Source organism: Miniopterus schreibersii (genome assembly GCF_964146895.1).
Source record: "Miniopterus schreibersii genome assembly, chromosome: 15".
Lineage (NCBI taxonomy): Eukaryota > Metazoa > Chordata > Mammalia > Chiroptera > Miniopteridae > Miniopterus > Miniopterus schreibersii.
In genome coordinates, this window is record NC_138115.1 from 5,502,140 (window position 1) to 5,522,843 (window position 20,704).

The 20,704-nt window shown below is 48.4% G+C and overlaps 1 protein-coding gene across 1 annotated transcript in view; it reads left to right on the forward strand.

The window, feature by feature from the left end:
- Window positions 1–3,221: 3,221 nt before the first annotated feature.
- The window catches only part of SUCLG2 (succinate-CoA ligase GDP-forming subunit beta), a 235,221-nt gene continuing 217,738 nt past the window's right edge, over window positions 3,222–20,704 (forward strand). The window contains exon 1 of the mRNA XM_081159599.1: window positions 3,222–3,357. Coding sequence (XP_081015725.1) covers window positions 3,274–3,357 — 84 coding nt within the window. The 5' untranslated portion in view covers window positions 3,222–3,273. The remainder of the gene's footprint in view (window positions 3,358–20,704) is intronic.

The following is a 20,704-nucleotide window of genomic DNA, read 5'->3' on the forward strand; positions in this document are numbered from 1 at the left end:
AACCTTGTCTCTTGATTTATCAAGAAACTTCTTGAGAGTTTATCTCTTTGTGGTTTAGTTTGTTTGCTTTTTTAGTTCTCAAACTAAAAAAACATTGGAGAAGATTATTTAAAACAATAGTGTGGTGAAGGCCTGGGGTGGCGTGGAAGCTGGGTGGAGGGAAGTAATAGGGGAAAAATGGGGGACATCTGTAATACTCTCAACAATAAAGATAAGTAAAAAAAATGAACGGTAAGACAAAAACCTTCATATTATATAAACAACAACAAAATAATAAAATAAAATGCCGATCATAGACCCAGTCCTAAGTGACTCTGAGTCACTAGGTCTAGAGCGGAGTCTAGGAATCTGCACTTTTGAAGCTCTAAAAATATAATGGGTCAAAGCAATCTTGAGAAAGAAAAACAAGTTGGAGGTGTCATGTTCCTTAGTTTCAAACTAAACTACAAGCTATAGTTATCAAAACAGTATGGTACTAGTATAAAAACAGACACATAAATCAAAGGAACAGAATAGACAACCCAGAAATATACTCATTTCCAGATTTCTCCTGTGCTATCAAGATACGTTACAAAGTACCCAGGGCCTTCCAACCCCCACCTCAGAGTGGCTCTAGTGTTTCACATTAGCTACTGAACAGATATCATTAGGAACCTATTAGAGGAAGAAAAACATTAGTTAAGCCCCTACTAGGCACAAGATCTTTACATATAACATCTCATCGAATACTTACTACCATCCTACGAAGTAGGTACCTTCCCAGGCCACAGGTTTGTAAGGGGTAGAGGTGGCTTTAGAATCCAATCCAGTTTGATTGAAACCCAGTTCTTGTCTCAGTAAAGCACAGTGCAGAACTCTGTGGTGGAATCCCTGACCTCTAAGAATTTCCTGTTTGGAAAAAGCAGAAAATAGAGAAAATTCTTAGAAGCACATGGGTGTCCTTCTGTTCCGTCTCCCCAACCCATTGGTTGCAGAGAAGGCAGAATGAAACAATGGGGGGTGAGGAATTGGTGACACAACAGTTGGGCCCCAAAGCTGAGGACCAGGTGGTCTTCCAACTGAAATGGGAAAATTCATACAATGCTACCCAGCCCAGAAAGTCCCCAGTTATGTACCAGCAGATAGTGAACCAATCAAAGACTACCAAATCTACTTGAATGGCAATCGGAAAGCCTCGCCCCACTCCACTTCCCAAAATCATGCCCTGATAGAAAAATCTCATCCTATAACACTCAACCAAATAACGTATTAAGAGTCTCTCCTCTCCCTTTATAGAATACACTCTTCTTTCAAATCCCTTCTGGTCTCTGCTGGAAGGCCGACTCCCTTCCCATAGTACCATCTGAGTATACAGCCTTTGGTTAGTTCTACAGGTGATCTGCTTCTTCCTGACATGCTCAAAGTTCTCACCAAGTTTAAACACTCAGTCTACAAACATTAATAAGAATCTGTGCTCCGTCTCACTAGATGGCAGCTCCAGTAGAACGCTGGACGATGGGAACTCAGATCCACTCACGTCAAGGGCAGGGTGTGGAATAGAGTGGTTAGACTTTAGCTTGGGGTCTGCCCCCAAGCTGTGTGACCCGGGGCAAGTTACATAATCTCCCCGTGACCCAGTTCTCTCTGGGACAAACGGAAGTAACAGTAGGACCTACTTGAAGGGTTCCTGTGAGGATCAGAATGACCCATACGCAGAGGCAGAAGTAGGCTGTGCAGGGAACAGGAAAGAGCATTGGTCTGGCACCGAATAAAAAGGAACCCAGGAGTCCATACTGACGCAAGTGCATACAAGAACAAACAAACGTGGGAGAAGCGAAAGCTCTGCTCAGAGTAAAATGCAAACTAAAAAATGTAGAAAAGGTTCTAATTAGATAATCACCATTTTTCAACCATCACAGTGATAACAGATTCAAGCAATAATCACTAACAGATGCTACACCTAGCAGATAAAATTGTGATGAGGAATGGGCTATAAATCTATGTATCTCTCTCAAGAATAGGAAATGGGAAAATGTACATCGTGAATCTGGGTAAAGGATATTTGGGCATTTTGGGGTAATATTCTTGTAACTTTTCTGTATATTTGATTTGTCCAAATTAAACATAAAAAAAAGGAGGGAGAGAAGGAAGGAAACTAGCAGCAATGGCTGTCTGATTCTGTTACATTGTACTTTCCCCTCGGTACAAGCTCCAGAAGGGCGCCCTGGCGCGCGGGGCTGGTTTGGGTTCAATGCCCAGTGGGCAGGCCCTGGGCTGCTGGCTCCATCCCCGCTCCCGGCACTTAGGGGAGGCAGCCTTTTGCCGTTATCGCCCTCAATTCATGTTTTTTTGTTGTTGTTTTTTCTCTCTCCCTTCCTCCTTCTCAGAACAAAACAAAACAAAAAGTAGTGCTTAATGCGGTGGGGAGGAGAGAGAGCCCGGCCTCCAACCCGTTTCCACTGTTTATCAGATCTGTGACCAGGAACCAGTTGACCTCAATCTGCCTATTTGTCTCTTCTATTAAGTGTGGATTTTACACTTGTACCGACTGGAAAGGTGGCTGCGTTGACTAAACAGGTCGCACGTGTAAAGTGCCTGGCGGGCTGCAAGCAGGTTTGCAGTCGCTTCCATCACACGCCGGGTCAGCAGAGGGGGGCCAGGCGCCCGCGCCTGCGGTGGGGGCGACCACGGCTGCGGCCTCCGCGGGCTCCGCACCGACCCTGCGCTGCGGGTGCAGAGCCCGGCACCGCGCGGGACCCCTCCCGCCCCGCCGGGCCGCGCCTCCCCCGCCGCTGCAGGTCCCGGCTCACGCGCGGCCGCGCCGGCGGGCCGGGCACCCCGGGCAGGCCGAGGTCCCGGGGCGGGGCCGGGGCAGGTCCGCGAGCCCGGCGCGGGGACTGACGGCGCGTGTCCGCGGCCCGGGACGGTGGGAGCCCCACGGCCGCAGGCTCGGGACCCGCTTTTGCTCCCAGCTGCATCCCCGGCAGCCGCCGGACGGGACAGGCGGCCTCGGGGCCTCGGGACCGGAGCCGGGGGACCGAGGGCTCCGCGCGCCCCGGAGCGGCGCCAGGGGCTCCCCCACGGGGCGCCCGCGTCCCTGCGCCGCGCACTCCGCACTCCGCACGTGGCAGGGTCGGGGCGGGCGCAGGGTCGTCCCCGCCCGCGCCCCGCCCCCTCGTCCCCCCGCGGCGCCCCCGCGGCGCCCCCGGTCTCCGCCCCCCAGCCCCCCGACCCCGCCCCCCCGCGCAGCCCGCCTCCCCGCCTCCCGCCCGCCCGCCCGGGTTCCTGGCGAAGATGGCGTCCCCGGCGGCGGCGCGGGCGCGGGCCCTCCTGCGAGACCTGGCGCTCCGGCCCCGGCTCCTGGCGGCCCGGCCGCAGGTGAGCGGCGCGCGGCTCCCGCCTGCCGGCCCCTCCCCCCCCGTCCCGCGCCGGCCCGGGTGCGGGAGCTGCGCCCCGGGCGCAAGAGGGACCCCTCCGCTCGGGCGTGGGCGGGGCCAAGGGGACGCCCGCCCGGCTGCCCCCGGCCGAGAGCCCCCGCTCTCCCCGGCGCCGGCCCCCGAGCTCGCGCGCGGACCCCGCGGCGGGCGCTGCGTGCAAGTTTAGGGAAAGTTCCCCCGCGGGCTCCGGGGCCCCGAGGCTCCGTCCGCGTGGCAGGTTCCGCTTGTGGAACGTGCGGGCTCGGAGCGCGCGGTGGCCGCGTGTGGACTCGCGGGACACGAGCCCGGCTGCGCGCCCCCCGCCCCCGCGCGGACCGGGGCGCCGAGCTGGCGGGGGCGCCCCCGGCCCCGCCGCCGACCGCCCGGAGCTCCGCCTGCCGCGCGCCCTGAGCGCGTCCCCGGGGCTGAGCCCGAGGCCCCGCGGCTGCCGGGTGTGCCGGCGGCGGGAGTCCGGCCCGCGGGCGCCGGGCGTGCGGGGGGCGTGCGGGGCGCGTGCGGAGGGGCCCTCGCCGCGACTCGCTGTCCACGCAGAGGACGGGCGGGCCCAGCCGCGGCAGAGCCACTTCCTTGTCCCTCTTCCCATTTTGTATGATGAGAAGCAGATTGTCACCCGTGCAGCTCTACCCAGGACGTGCCTAGTATAGTTTTTAAGAAAATCTAAAGGTAGCTACTAATGAGTTTTTAGTTACTTTAAGCTTTGTCTAATTTTGACATCTCCGAGGGTTCTGTTTTGTCCTTTCATTTCCTGACTTCTCATTTCTCTCCTTTTATTAATGTAAATTTAAAAGGTGCTAATGCTTATTCCTGTGACACCCCAACAGGCACGTGGCAGTGGTGGGGGAGCCCCAGGAGTGGCGGTTTTGTCTAATTAAAATCACTAGTAGCTGTTGTAACGGAGCGAGAATACCTCCAGGTGCTCAAGCCTGTTCATTATTTAGGTGCGACCAGAAACAAGAACTCTGGTGCTAACTGGGAGCGTAGACTTGACTAAGAAACACGGGGCCTGGGGCATGAAAACTGCAGCAAAGGCAGCAATTGTACAGAGAAACCAAGTGCTGAGCTGAAGTGTAGGGCCTCTTGCCGCCCAACCCAGAAGTGGGAGCCTGAGCACAGCCCTCGAGAGAACCTGGTTGGGAAGAGATACCCTTGGTTTGGCAGGAAGACTAGGTAAACCGATCTCTTCACTGTCTGGTAACCTTGATTTACATACTTGTGGAAGATTTGTTATCTTGTAAATAGAAGGCTTAGAAGATGAGAACCATTTTTTAAAGTCTGAACTGTCCAAGAAAATGGGCCTTAGGATGCATCTAGATCCAGGGTGGGGAACCTCCAGGCCTTTGATCTGGCCCTACCAAGGCAGTAAATCTAGGAGCATTTTTTCATAACCACTTTTTAAGTTGATAGGTTTGTATGGCCCTGAATGATGTTATAAATATCCAAAAGACCCTTGGCAGAAAAAAGGTTCCCCACCCCTCTAGTCCAACCAGCTAATTTCACAGGTAGTAAAATTGAGGACTAAAGAATTTTAATGACTTGTTCAAGGTTATAAAGAGAGTGTGACAGAGCCAATTACAGAATAAAGGCTTACTTTTAAGTTTCCCTTCATCGGGCTGTTGCTTTGTGAGCGTGGATTTGCTCATGAAAATGCGTCAGCCAGCATGTGGGTTAGTCTGCATACTAGCAGTAACTGTATTACATCGGTCTCAAAAGCACTACTATAGTTTTATTTTTTCTTTATAAACATCTTGGAATTGGCCAAAAATAAAAAAATAGGTGAGTATTACTCGTGACTTCTAAGGAACTCTTCAAATTCTTGGATGCTTCTTTTTTTATGTATCTCCACCTGAGGACATGCTTAGAGAGAGGAAGGGAGAGAAGAGAGAGATATTGATGTGAGAGAGAAACATCAGTGGGCTGCCTTCTGTATGTTCCCCGACTGGGGATCAAACCCGCAACCCAGGTATATGCCCTGACCCAGAATCGAAATGGCAACCTTTCTGTACATGGGACTGTGCTCAACCAGTGAGCCGCTGCAGCCAGGCTTGGATGCTTTGTAGTAACTGCTCCATCTAAGTCTGCTTGGATGTGTGCCTCCCTACTCCCGTGGTGGTGCAGACATTCTGTACAATGGAACATCACCTACTTTTCCCACAAAACGTGAGAGTCCTCACCAAGTGCCTCAGAAATCTGTTACCACTCTTGGCTCAGACCTATTTTGTACCAGGCCTTGTGCAAAACTGTTGGGTATACAGAGATAAAAGTCTGCTCTGAGAAGTGACTTTAACCACTCTCACAAAGGTACCCATAGAATGATACTTTATCTAGCCCCTCCCTGTAGTTAAATTTAATGTTTGACACATATTCCTAATGCTTAATGCCATTGAAATTTTTTATTTCCTCTTCTTGGCTTCACTGTTTTGATTTTTGATTGCTGTTATATCCTTAAAGGGCCCCCTTTAGTCATTTCTTATTTGACATGTATATTTGTATTTGGCCTATAGCTAGAACAGGACCACTCTAGGTGCTGAAATTTAGGAGTGGTAAACAGGCAGGCAGAGCCCTTGGCACATGATACTTTATGTTAATGGGAGTGGGAAAGGGCTAGACCATACTTACCTACGTAAACAATAATGCAGGTGATTTCAGCCAAATGCTATAAAGAAAACAAAACCGGGTCATGGATCGAGAATGAATAGTTTAGCCAATAGGGTGGTATAGATTAGATGATTAAGGAAAACCAATTTGATGAGGTAGTTTTTTTGTTTTGGTTTAATTTTTTTATTGCAGTATAACACACATACTAAAAATGTGAGTTATAAGTGAACAGCTCAGTGAGTTCACAGACTGAACATGCTGAGGTAGCCAAATCCAGATCAAGAAAAAAATCGTTTACCAGTAACCCAGAGAGCCCTCTGATGCTCCTTTCTTGCACTTCCTTCCCCCTTTTCAGGGTACCCACTCCCCTGACTTACACCAACTGTACACTGGTTTTGTTCCTTTTTTTACTTTATATAAATGGATATAGGTAATATGCACTCACATAACTCGACATTATGTTTATGAGATCTTGGCTGTGACTTTTTGACATTTGAGTTGAGACCTGAATGATGAAAAGTAGCCAGCCAGGTGAAACTGGGAAAGAGTGTATCAGGCAGAGAGTACAGCAAGTGCAAAGGCCCTGAGGTGGGAATGAGCACAGCATGTCCAGGCAGTTAAAGAGAGGAAATGGTAGTATAAGTAGTAATCTGAGAGGTCGGCAGGGGTCAGGTCATGTGGGAACTTGCAGGGTCTGATAAGGTGTTTTTAAGAGCTTAGAGAGGCTTAGTGACTGGCCCAAAGCTATTCAGTTAGTAAACAGCAGTGGGTGGCTGCCCATCAGCCGGTATTTTCATTACTGTGCTGGGCACTCTGTTTGGGATCCAGCTGGGCTGGCTTTGAAATTTGAGGGCAGTGTTTGGTGAACTCAGCACTCCAGTAAAGATCTGCATAGTTAGGTGTCTTCTCTCAGACCCAGGTTCTGGCAGATGGGCCATGTGGCGGTGTCCAGATGTTGGCCAGGAGACCGGGGTGCTGTGGTACATGGTGGCATACAGCAGGCGCGGCCCTGCGTGCGTGAGATGAACCCATTCCTTCACTCACGTCCTAGGGGGCATCTGGCTGAGGGCGCCCAGTTTAAATGGTTAATGGTGATTCTAAGTGAGGTATTGTTGCCTTTTGGTACATTTCCCCTTACATGGCTGGGTGAGGTCACAGAGCTGTTCTGTTGTAAGAGGAGTGGAGAGAGACATTGTGGGAAACTCCTCCCCCAGGCCTCCAGGCCCCCCGGTCCCCCAAGCCCGCTGGTCCCCAGCCTGGAATCCTTGCTGTGCGCCTCTCCACAGAGCCAGGGCTCTGTCCAGGAACTGGGAGAGCACTGTTGTTGGAGACTTAAAGCCCTGCCCTGCTGTTGTAGACTTTAGAACTGGTGGCTGCAGCTTAACTGAGCTTTCAGGAGGTGGGAGGCGGAGGTCAGCCCTTCAGAAGGGAAGGACTGAAGGTCATGGGCAAGTTCTTATCAGCTGAAGGAGGCTGTGGAGGCCCAGCTGGAAGTTGTGACTTAACCGAGATCTGCCTTCTTGCCCAGACAAAGAAATATCTAACTTTTCTTTTTTTAGTAATGAAGTACAGCTACAATTTCTGCTGTGAGAAGATGAAATCCATCTCAGATAATTTAGATGCTCAACTGTTGACCTTCTGTGTGGGGAAGACCTTTAAGTGATAGCTCCTGTGCCACGCTGGTTTTGTTTCCTGTAAATGAAACATTTCTGTATTGGTGGGTAGTGGAGCTCACAGACCCACAGGAGTGAGAACTTCGCTGCCCTTGTACTCTGGCCCAGTTCTGCAGGCACAGTGCCCAGAAGGTCACTGAAATAGCCTATATTTTGGGGAGGGAAAGAAATTACACAAATAACCTCAGATCATTCGTCCTTCAACTCTTTACTTAATCTGGAACTGTCAGTTGACACATTGCTTTCTTTTACTTGATGGAAATGTTTTGTCTGAAGAACTTAAGAGATTTGTACATGTTTGGGCAAATGATAAAATCAATACACTGATGAAATTTGGGGAAATAGTCCTGGGAGTTAGTCTGGTGAAGACGGTGGAGGCAGGAGGCATTCCAGACAGAGTGGACTGCGTGCACAGGGGAGGCGAGAGCGGGAGCTAGAGGGGCCATTGCAAACAGCTTGCTCTGGACAGTGCAGGTGAGTCACAGGAGGAGGTGAGGGACGGGCCAGGTGATTTAGGCAAGCGAGGGAGGAAGGGGCTGAAAAAAGTCTAGTTGTGAGAGGGCTTTCATAATAACAGGAGTATTCATTTCCTCTGTGACAGACTCTGCAAAACTGTTTCTGCACTTTCTTTAGCTCTTGCAACATTACTGAGAGAGAGAGGGCCTTGCCTCGTTGCATGTGAGGGAACAGAGGCACAAGGGATCACCTGCCTCATGCTGATAAGCCACTTGTACTATTAAAACATTAAGCTAGATTGCTAGAGGATCCTGTTTGGGCTGACAGTCGGTTACACAATGCTTACCTTTTCCCATCTTTTTTCCCCCAGTGCCGGGTACCTTTGATCATTTGGGTTTGTGCTGACTCAGTCAGGTGTACTAATCACCGCTGAGCAGTTGCCTTCGCCAGGCATGCCCCTTATTTGACTTCCTCCTTCCCTAGCTTTGGGGTCTGGGAAACAGTAACAGAGGAGAAAGGGGAATGAGTTCTGTGTTCAAAATCTGGTCTGCCAGATTCTTGCTCTGCAAATTATTGAACTTGAGAAAACCTCAATGAATTGTTCCCTGAAAGGGAATCATTCTCACAGATGGTTACAAAGATTAAATAAGATGATGATATGACATTTGTAATTGTGATTAGGTGGTGGGCTCAGTGATTATTTCTCTTGCAGTGGATTTGAAGCTAAATTTGCTTGGATTTTTTAAGGCTTATTAAACTAGAATTATTTTCATTTCCCAGATTTGATAAAACAGTTATTGTTGGCTGCATATCAGGGTTAGGCACTGGCTTGGCGTGTCTGGGTTTTATTTCATCTGATCCTGGCAACAACCGTGTGAGACAGAGGTGATGGTATTCTCAGTTTACATCTGGGGAACCTGAGGTGCAGAGTTCAAGTTGTGGGGACTAAGGGAGCTGCCCTGATGCCCTCCCTGCGGGACACAGGACACATGCTGTCTTCACTGTTCCACAGATGGCGCGCAGGGCTGGTGAGGCCCAGGGTGGCAGTGGGGAGGGTCACATGGGGAGGCAGCTCAGTTGCACCATCCTTGATGTTGCTCATTCCAGAGATGTTTGCACATCTCGGTATTGACTTAGTAGCCATGGCTCTGGGCCTCATGTGCGTCAAAGATTTGAGGTGAGGGGACATGCCCTTCACTGTCTGCCCAGTACAAATACTGCCTCTGGATTTCAGGAATACTAGAGAAATTGTGAAATTACGTTGCTGCAGGGGAGAGTTTGGGCAGTGGTCATGGAAGATGGTGTTTCCTGGTGGCCTGAGCTCCGACCTTGTCAGTGTGCTGATCATGTGTCCAGCTTTGGCCCTTTTTTGGAATTCATTCCAAATGAGTGGCACTTAGGTACTGGGCATGAAGGGATAGATTTCTAACATTTACCTCTAAAATTTATTTTTATTGTAGAAATTGGAAGGTTTTGGTGTAAAGTATGAATTGATATTGGAGACAAGGCAAAGCACAGGAATAGGTCTGTGTAAGCTCTCTCCATGTGCTTGCTCATGTCCATTCCTGGGCTGCCTTAGTCCCAGGGTTGTGGCTCCAGGCACTGAGAATCTCGGGAGGGCTGCCCATGTGGAGTTTGAGGTGGGGAGCAGTGGGACATGAGGCTGGAGACATAAGCGGGGGCAAAATTCCGCTGACTCTTGTGAGTCTGGAAATGGAGCTAGAGTTTGTTCTGAGGGCAGTGGGGAGCCATTGAGGGGTTTTAGATGTTGGGGTGTTGCGGGCAGTTTTGTGCTTTAGAGTACTCTTTCTGCATGTGTAGGGAGAGAGTTGGAGGAATGACGGAATGGAGATCACTTGGGAGACTTGCAGCGACTCTGCCATTAGTAATTATGCCCGGATAGTAGGCATTACGCAGGGTAATAGGCATTAGGCAGGACAATGGGCATTAGGTGGGACTGGAGCCAGGATGTCAGGGTTCAGATCTTGCCTTCAACACTGATTACCTTTGTGCTCTGGGACACTTACTTAACATATTTTATCACAGGACTCACTTCCTTCCTTTTTTGATTCATCTATAATTTTATTTTTATTGAATGTATTGGGGTGACATTGGTTAACAGGATTATCCAGGTTTCAGGGATACAGTTCATCTCAGACTCACTTTCTTCTTTCTCACATTTCAGTGTCTGAACATTGACCGTGTTTGTACACGTATGTCATAGATTGGTTGACAGGCCTTCCTCCAGTGGCACATAAAGTGGGAGGAGGGGAGGCTTGAACTAAAATCAGGGTGGCTACATATTTTATTGCCAAGTTGGGATACTTTTGAGTGTGAGCTTGAGCACTGTGAATAATTTCATCAGGACAGCATGTGCAGTGAAACCAAGACTGTCCCTGGAAAACAGGTTTATAGTCACCAAACTGGTGGTGCTGGGATAGGAGAAAGATTGGCACCGCTAAGGAAATGCACTGGACAAGACCCGTGATTCCCCGCCAGGTTCCCAATGCTGGCTCCTGTCCTCTGCCATATAGCAAAAAGGCTCTTTACTGTCCCTGAGTGAGAGGGTGTGAGGAGACCTACTTGGACTTACCTCCAGGAAAAAAAAGGTTTATTGAAAGTGACAGATGTTAGAACTCAAGACCAGTCTTCCTTGATGTTCGTTTCTCTGTGCTGTTCTGTTCACTGGTCGCTAGTCGGTAGCATCTCTTTATAACTTCTGCCTGCCCCTGACTTTGTCCATTCCCATGCCCTTTCTAATCCCCTGCCACTGACACATCCCCCAGCTCCTGTCTCCCAGAAAGTTATAGTTCTAATAACAAGAAAATCTCCCTGGTCTGTCTCATCCCTTTGCACCCAGGTTGGGGTCGCTGGCCGGCTGAGGATGGGCCGCTTTTGTGTGAGGCACCCACCGCTGTGGCTGTGGTGGGAGGTCTTGGGGAGGAGCAGCGCAGTGACCCCGAGGAACAGGGCTCTGAGTGCAGGTGGGGTGGCCCGATCCATTTAGCGCACCCTTGTGTTTCCTGTGCTGCATGACCTACTGCTAACCTGTCTTTTCTCCACGGCCATGTGTTCCTGGGTGCTCTGTTGCCTTTTCCACTTTCCCACGTTGCTGAAGATTCTCTTACTATTCACTTTTCTGGTCGCGCTGGACTGATTTACCAGAGCTTAAGGCAATGGCAGTGGGCCTTCTTTCAGACCATTTTCTTAGGGGCACAGTGAAAAGTAATTCTCAGGAGAGAATTATTAGGTGGGAAATGGGATGTCATGGGAAGTCATCTCATCCGTACAGATATAGCCAAGTGAGTGTCTCCAAGGCACATGTAGACAACAGACTTCCCTCGGGCCAGGACACTTCCTCCGCTTTGCTGGGAGCTGGGAGCTGGGAGCTGGGAGCTGGGAGCTGGGAGCTGGGAGCTGGGAGCTGGGAACCGTATGGGAGTCAGTGCTTCTCCACTTCGTGCTTCCCAGCGAGGGTTGGTTTGGGCCATTTGTCACCAGGCAGTAAGGAACTGCCACTGCAGAGGCTACTGGCTCCCACACACGTCCCGGGACAGTCAGCTGGGACAACGGGGGCAGGCAGGGTTCCTGTCACTCACACCATAAATAAGAAGACTATATTTTATCCTTGAAACTGAAGCATCTTTGAGAGTAAAAGGGAGCATTGTAATTATGCCAGGACTGGGCATCACCAGGACTGGAACCAGGCTGTCTGGGTTCAGATCTGGCTTTTAGCACTTGGTAGATTTGTGACTTTGTGAGAATTACGTGCTTTATTGTGAGACCTACTGTTTTTCATATTTCAATATCTCTGGCATCTGGATGTGTTTCCGCTTTTTGTAGGTTGATTGGCAGGTTTTCCCCAATGGTACGTAAAAGAGGTGCAAAAAAGCTTGAATTCAATGAACTTCCCTGAGCCTCCACTTGCTCATCTGGAAATCATGCTGTTCACCTCCCAGCTGCCCTGAGGATTAACTGAGTTTGTGGGTGTGTGCATATCGTCTTCCCACTGCCCCCAGTGACTGATAAATGTTAGTTACTGGTGTAGGCTATTATTATTACTAACTGTAATCAGAAAGTTTTATTTTCATGAAAAAGCCTAGGGTGTTTTTTCTGACTTTCTTTTAAAAACTCCCAAAGTCCTGCCGTTTGCAGGAGATGAGCATAAATGTAGCGTGGGGAAGAGAGAGCCAGGGTTGAGAGGGCTCCTGTAGTGGCCTGTATGTGTTCAGGAGTGAAGGAATGAAATGAAATTATTAGATGGCCCAGGTACAGACGCCTAGGTACAGAAACCCGGGTAGAGAGGCTCACCAGAGCAGGAAGCTCCAGAAGCCTAGCAAGGAGCAAAAATTGGGAAAACAAGAACCTTGTCCCCAGGGTAACCTATCCTCCCCCAGCATATTGCTGGTCCTGCATTTTAGACCCCCTGAGCCTTTCCTCCCTAAAGATGACATCTAGGCCTCAGTTAAATTTCAGCTCCAGGCCCAGATGAGCAGCAAAACCAGAGGAGTGGAACCTTGGCTGCCTCAGGACCAGCTACATTGACTAATGACCCTGTGCCCTGGCACCAACCAATCAGTTGTAGAGACCACAAAGCTGAAAGAGGGCACCTGGAGAGCTGATGAATGTTCTGTTGAGGCCCTGCCCTGAGACCTCCCCTAAGACTCCCACCTGCAAGAAAGAGATAAATGTGCGTAAGACAAAGGACCCAGTGAGGACTCCCCATCAGGGGAGCCACCAGCACCATCTCCATCCCCCTTCTTCCTGGGAGGGACCCCAGGAGACTTGCAACCAGGGGGGCAATGGGCAGCAGCAGCTCGTCCTGGGCTTACCCCCTGAACCTGTCCCCACGGCCCCTTCTCTCTCTGACTCCTCAGTGGCCAGAGCAGCCCAGCCACCTCTCCTGCTCCCTCTTCTGTCCCCGTCCTTGTCTCACTGTCCCAAGTATATTTTTGCTGCCGTCATGGACCCAGTGCCCTTTGGCTCAGAGCTGTGTAGCCCTTCCCTTTGGGTATCCCCACCCCTTTTTAATAAATTTAATTTTCCTTTGCTCACCCGCCTGAGGTGACTATTAGCCTGCCTGTGTGTGTCCCACCCACCTTAACCTTTCAGAAATCTCTTGGGAAAAGGACTCTTGTATTCAGCACCAGCTGGGAGTGGAGACCAGCATTTCAGCTGTATTAGAAAATATTAGTTTTCCGTTTATCAGTGGAGACCTCTTCATGTTGTTATAAGGAAACTCTCTTTTGCTTGATGTTACCATCTTTTGCCCATGCTTTCCTAATTGCTGTGGAGGTGCTGTGTTACTATTGCCTGGACTTTGAAGGACCTACTTGGGTTAATTTACATTTGAAAAGGAGAGGAAAGCCATGTTTAATCTGCACTCTTATTCCAGCCCTAGGATTTATGTGGGCCTTTCTTTAATAAGTGATATAAAGAATGCTGAATTAGTAATTTTTTTTTTATTAAGAGAATAAACTGTTAATGGTGAGCATTTCTTTGTTAAGATTTGGAACGCTTTTTAAAGTTATGTATCATTAAAATGAAAAGCCAACAATACAGGGAAAAGAAAAATGAATTTTTTTTCAGTTTATAACTTTTTATAATTAGCTGTTTGGCTAATTAGAAAAACCAAATAAATGTTGTGGTGTTTAGTTTGTAAACAGAGTATCTTCATGAAGTATAAACAGTGAAGGATTGAAGGCTGAGAGCTGAGTCGGTTGGTTTGAAATGGAGGCCGTTCTCTGAGGGCTGAGCCTCAGGGTGTGTGTTCCGACACCATGACAGCCTGTGAGTTTCCAACGCCATCAGGCATCACCTCAGTCTGTCACTTTCCCTGGAGATATCACCAGATTCTACGAGACTGCGCTCACCTCACCTCAGAGGCCAGCCTCAAATTCAGGTTGTCACTTGTGCTTCTGGCCAGCCAACCGCTGTAGGTTGCAGGTTCCAATAGTGCCCTCCTCGGGTATGATTAATTTGCTAGGGGGCCTCACAGAACTCAGAGAAACATGTCACTCACCAGATTGCCAGTTTATTATAAAACGATGTGACTCTGGAACAGCCAGGTGGGAGGGACACGTAGGGCAGTATGTGGGCGGGGCGTGGAGCTTCCACTCTCTGAGCCCGCCCCTCTCCGGTCTCCACGCCGGCACCAACCTGGGAACTCCAGGGCCTGCAGTCCAGCGGATTTGTGGAGGATTCATTGAGATGGTAGGATTCACAAAATCCTTGGCCTTGCTGATGGACTCTCCAGCCCCCTCCCTGTCCCCTGAGGAAATTCCCACTGTCCAGGAGCTCTGTACCAAGACCAGGGACAAAGACCAAATATGCATTTCTTATTATAAATCACAGTAACACAGGGTACTTTAGGATTGGGGTCCCAAACCCAAAGCTGTCAGGGCATGTTGTGAATGTATTGAGTGCTTTCTTTGTTTGATACAGGTTTATGGTGAGGCTTCTATGAGTGGTATAAAATTGATTTTATAACTGCATCTATTGTGGATGAAAAAGCAGTGCTGTAATAAATCATCTATTCCCAACTGGGCAGGGCCTGGTGCACAGTCGCCCCAGTCCTGAAGCTTCTTAGTGAAAGGATTTAAGCCAGCACATTGTTCTTGTGCATCTAGGTTAACAGGCCCTTAAAGTGCCAGAAGTGATACCCCTGGAAGGTGCAACCACTCTGGAGAGAGCACATAGCCTCTCTGTCTCTAGTCCAGTCCCCACCTTGCTTGTAATCTTCCTTAAGGCCACTCAGTAACTGCAGATGCATAAAATAACCTGCACATTTATTCTCCAGGGCATTTGACTTCTTGCTTCTCAGCAATTCTCAGTTTGGCCTAAATTAACTCCTTTAAACATTCTTTACATTTCACTCCTTTTATGAGTGAAAGGTGAGTCGGCAAACCTGTAGGTTGTGGGGCTAATTTCACATTGTCTACACGACAGACAGGAATCCTCATTTAGCAGTTTGCAAAACTAAATGATCCATTTAAATGAATGGAATTTCAAGTTTGTTGCAGAAGCATCTGGACTTTCAGATGAATTCACTGCGAGTTCCACCTGTGTGCGGTTGTGTCAGCTGTGACGAGCCTGTGTATGTCAGGCTGGTGGAGCCCTTTGTGCTGAACACCGGATCAGCCTAAATTCAGGTTGATGATACCAAGAAACTAGACGGATGGGTAGGCCTCTAAGATCGACAGAGAGGGAAGCCCCGTGAAGCAGGGTTGCAGTTGTGTGGTGGTAAAGGACTGCGGCAGAGTCCAGGCCAAGGTGTCATCGAGCCGTACATCGCTTGACCTTAGTCAAAAGGCTGAGAAGCCATGAGAGGACTGAAAGTGCAAAAAGTGAACAAATATACTGGCTTTAAAATTTTTTTTTCACAGATTTGCATGTTTCTTACATCAACAGTGGTTTTATATAACATAATTTTTCTGTGGGGGAAAACTTACAGAGTCCAACTTTACATAAAGACAAGAAAAAATTATTTTCCATTTAATGGCCCAAGTGAGTGCGGCATTTCATTTTTGCTAATAATTGGGACGTATCAGTAGTGTTACGTTGCTAGTCACCCATGAGTTACGTTACTCCTTTCTTTATGATATTTTCTTCTGAATCATTTCCCCCAACATACGTCAGAGTCTTTCTTAATAGGTCAGAAAAGATTTCCTTTTCTGGCACTTTGAAGTTTTAAATAACATTATAATTTAAGTAAAATTAATTATAAATTCAAAGGAGTGTGATTGAATTTTGGGGTGTTGAGAAATAGAAAAGGAACTGCTTTTTTGATTCAAAGTTTGGACAGCAAATGTCCTTTATGTCTCCAAAACCTTGTTTTTGCTTCTTCAAAAGTTACTAAAAATATGAATGCATGTATTTTTCACTTAAAATTTTTATTTCCTTTTTTTTATACTCACTTGAGGGCATACTTTTATTGATTTTAGAGAGGAAAGGAGAGGGATAGAGAGAGAAACATTGATGTGAGAGTGAAACATCAATCCATTGCCTCCCTCCCGTGTCCTGACTGGGGCTTGGACTCGCAACCTGCCCTGACCCGGAATTGAATCCGTGACCTTTCGGTGTTCAGGATGATGCTCCGACCAGTTGACCAACACTGGCCAGGGCATATTTACCTTTTTATTGTGGTGAGATATGCACATCATGAAGTGTATGATACAACCATTTTTACTTGTCCCTTTTTTGGCACCAAGTACATTCATGTTGTGGTGGCGTCACCACCACCGTCCCAGAAGGTCTTCACCTCCCGTAACTGAAGCTGCTTACCCATTAAACACTGGCGGCGGAGGAAAGTTTCCTTTACCCTCGGGGTTCTTCTGGCTGGTCTGATAATCAAACGGACGTGAGACAGCTTAGTGAGAGAAAACCAGACTTAACACATGCGGAGGTATGGGAGTCCGCACACGTGAGGGGGCGAGCGACCCCCACGTGCACGGAAGTTCAGGGCCAGAAAGGGAACGTGGCGTGTGACAGCCGCCGAGCTGGGCTGAGGGAGGGGCCTGGGCCTTCAGAGAGTCCTTGCCGGACCACGAGAGCCGATGCTTTGTAAGCAGGAGTTTTGTGGCCCTACAGGTGCCTCAGAAAGGGTCGTCTCTGCTAATCTCTCACCATGGGCAAGGCACGTAATTCAGGTTCTTCTAGGTGGGAGAGGGGCAGAAGTTTCTCTTCAGCCGTAGGCTAAAGTTGCCTTAGCTGAAAGCAATCCACACAGCACAGTTACCTCTTGGGGCGGCTCATTCTGAACCTCCGCAACACCAACCCCCCATTCCCTCTCTCCCAGCCCTTGGAAACGGCCATCCTGTTTTCTGTCTCTATAAATATCACTACTTTAGGACCCTCATATAGGAGTCATACCATATAGGATGTCCCCCCAAAATGTATACACACACTGTGAATAATTATAAAGGTACTGTTTATTTTTTCAAAATTGAGCTATCAGTGGTTAAAGTGTGTATACGTTTTTTGGAACACCCTGTGTTCTTTGTGATCGGCTCATTCTATTAGCTTATTTTGCCTACGTCTATCCCTGTTGTAGCATGTGTCAGAATTTCCTTCCTTCTTAAGGCTGCGTCATACTCCTGTGTGTACATGTCTCACTGTATCCATCTGTTCATCGGTGGACGCCTGGGCTGCTCCCACCGCCTGGCTCTGGTGACTAAGGCTGCTGTAAACACGGCTCTATGGTGAATACACCGTTAGCGTCCGTGACCATGTCGTCTGCTGTATAGTTTGGGCACACTTTCTGTTTCCCAGCAACACCTACTGTTATAGTAAACTTTCCTGTTCATTTACTCTCCCAGTGGGTGTTAAATGCGTAGCAGGTGCACCGTGAGGCCTGGAAGGTAGCAGGTTGCTGGGGAGCTTGGGTATGTGAGGCAGCTGCTGCCTTGGAGGAACGTCCAGCCTGGTCCGGCAGAGACGGGTGAGAAATGGGCACTTACAGCAGGAGTGTTCGCTGTGCAGGGCTCCCCAGGCCCTGGGAGTACAGCTGTACCATTCCTCTTGGACTCAGCTGCACGGAGGCTGTTCATGGTGTCTGTCTGGATAACCTGACGTTGGGCACAGGTAGAAATAGACGCCCGACCTTTATCGAGCACGTTCCAGTGGGCCAAGCCCTGTGCTGTGCACTTGAGGAGGATCATCTCCCCGAGTCCTCATAGCCACCCTAGGAGGCAGGCATGCCTGTTGTCCTCAATGTATCTGTTTTAAAGAGCAAAGCTGGGCTCAGAGACTTTTAAACAGCTTCCCTGTTGTCACAGCTCTGTCCCGCTCAGTTCCTGGAGATACAGCTACATTGGTCTATTCATTTGTGCTTGTTATGGATTGAATTGTGTCCCCTCCAAAATTTATGTTGAAGGCCTATCCCCCGGTACTGTAGAGTGTGACCTTGTTTTGAGATAGTCTTTACAGAGATGATTACGTTAAAATGAGGTCCCTAGGCTGCGTCCTAATCCAATATGACTGGTGTCCTTATAAAAAGGGCAACTTCAGGCTCAGAAATGCAGGCAGAGAGAACACCATCTGAACATGAAGACGGAGCAGGGTTACACTTCTCCAAGCTCTGAATGCCAGAGATCGCCAGCAACCTCCAGAAGCCAGGCGAGAGGCAGGGAGCAGACGCCCCCTCAGCCTCCGAGGAACCAACCCTGAGGACACCTGACCTCAGACTTCTAGCCTCCAGACTGAGAGACTGTACCCTTCTCTTGTTTAAGCTGCCCAGCTTCTGATCCAAGCACACCTCTCGGTCATGTGGTTTCAGGTCCAGACCACTGCAGTAAAGCGAATGTCACAACAAAGTGAGTCACCTGAATTTTTTGGTTTCTCAGTGCACATAAAAGTTACATTTATACTATATTGTAGTCTGTTAAATGCACTAGCATTATGTCTAAAAAAATAATATACACGCCTTTATTAAGAATACTTTATTGGTAAAAAATAAAGTATTCATCAGAGCCTTCAGCAAGTCATAACCTTTTTGCAGGTTGAGGGTCCTGTAAAAACACACTGTCTGTGAGACGCAGTAAAAGGCTGGATGCCTGAAGATGACAGTGGCAGCCCTAGGCAGTGAACACGGTGGCCTTGGCGTTGTGCAGTGTGCCAGCTGCCGGGCTCGGCGCGCGCCTCTCCCCCTGATGCTTTGGAGTTGGAGCTTATCCTCGAGACGTGCATCTTCTCACATCTGCTTGGAAAGTGCGCTCTTGGGCCACCACGGCCCATCTTGCCTTATGCTTTTTATATTTGATTTTGAACATCCAGCAGGGTTGGGTTGAGGAAGCTCTGACCGTGTCTGAGAGTGGGATCAGTCAGTTTACAGAAGAAGGTTGCAGTTGAGACAAATGTTCCAGGGAGTGTGGTGCAGGGTCTGGTGCCCCTTCCCACGTAGTTCTAGAAATATTTTGAATCGTAGCAAGAAATTGGAATAAATACAGAGCCTTGCTTATTCAAATATGTAAGTTCTGGTATTTTACTTAAAAACCAAACAAAAAATACCTCATTTTTTTTTTTTTTAATCTCACCCAGTTCTTAACCATTCTTTTTATTCAGAAAGCACATTCAAGGTTAAACAAAAAACTGCATTTTAAAACTTGTGTTTCGCACCTTTTAGAAAACAGTTATATAACTTAATCCACCTGATTTTGTAATCAGAGCATAATGCCAAGCGCTGTTGTCTTCAGGAGTATAAAGCTGAAATTTAAGAATAATCAGCATGCAATCAAAAGCTGATTATAAATGAACAGTAATGAACATAAAAGTGAAATCAGTCCCAAGGGTTGTAGTGAAAGGAAAAGGGAGTAGTAGCAGTGGGTGAAACGGGGAGCAATCAGAAGAGGTCTGCTTGCAGGAAAGGCACGTAGTGGATGCGAATCAGCTGCAGCCTTGTTCCGGGGGGTTCTGAGAGTTTGGGGAGAGTGGGGGAGCCAACATAAGGCAGAAAACTATGTACTTGTGTAGCTTTACTGCCATAGTGAAGTCCTCTGGGAAAAGTCGTGGTGGGTTTTAGGAACGAGTCATCTCTGTTTTAGAGGCTGGCAGATGTCACAGAGAAGAGGTGTAGCTGTGCCTGTGTCTGGGCCACTGATCAGTTGTGTGGCTTTAGATAGGATTCTCAGCTTCCGTGAGACTCGGTGTCCTCATTAAACTGTTTAAATTTATTGTACATGGATTATGTACCAGGAATTATGCTATGTACTAGATCAGCAGTTTTCAACCTTTTCAGCTCATAAACTAATTACTAAAATTCCTTGGCACACCAAAAAATATACTATTGCCGATCTGACAAAAAGGTATAATTTTGATCGCTTCATATTGGGTGGCTATTGTTGTATTGGCTGTTGACATTGGCTTTTTTTAAATTCTTACTGAAGGATGTGTTTATTGATTTTTAGAGAGAGAGAGAGAAACATCAGTGCAAGAGAGAAACCTTGATTGGTTGCCCCTGGTACACACCCTACTGGGAATCATACCCATCACCTTTTGGTGTACAGATGTTGCTCCAACCATCCAAGCCACACCAGCCAGGGTGATTCCCTTTTATTTTAATTTAATTTTTTTAAAATATATATATTTTTTATTTCAGAGAGAAGAAGGGAGAGGGAGAGAGAGAAACATCAATGATGAGAGAGAGTCATCGATTGGCTGCCTCCTGCACGCCCCCTGCTGGGAATCGATCCCACAGCCCGGGGATGTGCCCTGACCGGGAATCGAACCTCCATCTCCTGGATCCTAGGTCGATGCTCAACCGCTGAGCCACACCAGCTGGGTAACCTGGCTTTTAGAGAGACCCAAAGAATGGGTCCTTTTCTGTGAGCCGGCTGTGTGTGTGAGCAGGGAGACCAGGCCACGGTCCGGAGGAGAGAGGAAGGTGGCTTGGACCAGAGTGCTGGGCACACATGGAGAGAAGGGGTCAGAGTCTGGAAACATTTCGTAAGGAGGCTCAGATTCGAGGATGACTCAGTCCTGAGTAACTGGCAGGATGGAGTTTACTTGTTGATCTTACACAAACCAGAGTTTCCTAGAGAGCTTTTTTTTAAGCGTTAAAAAAGTATA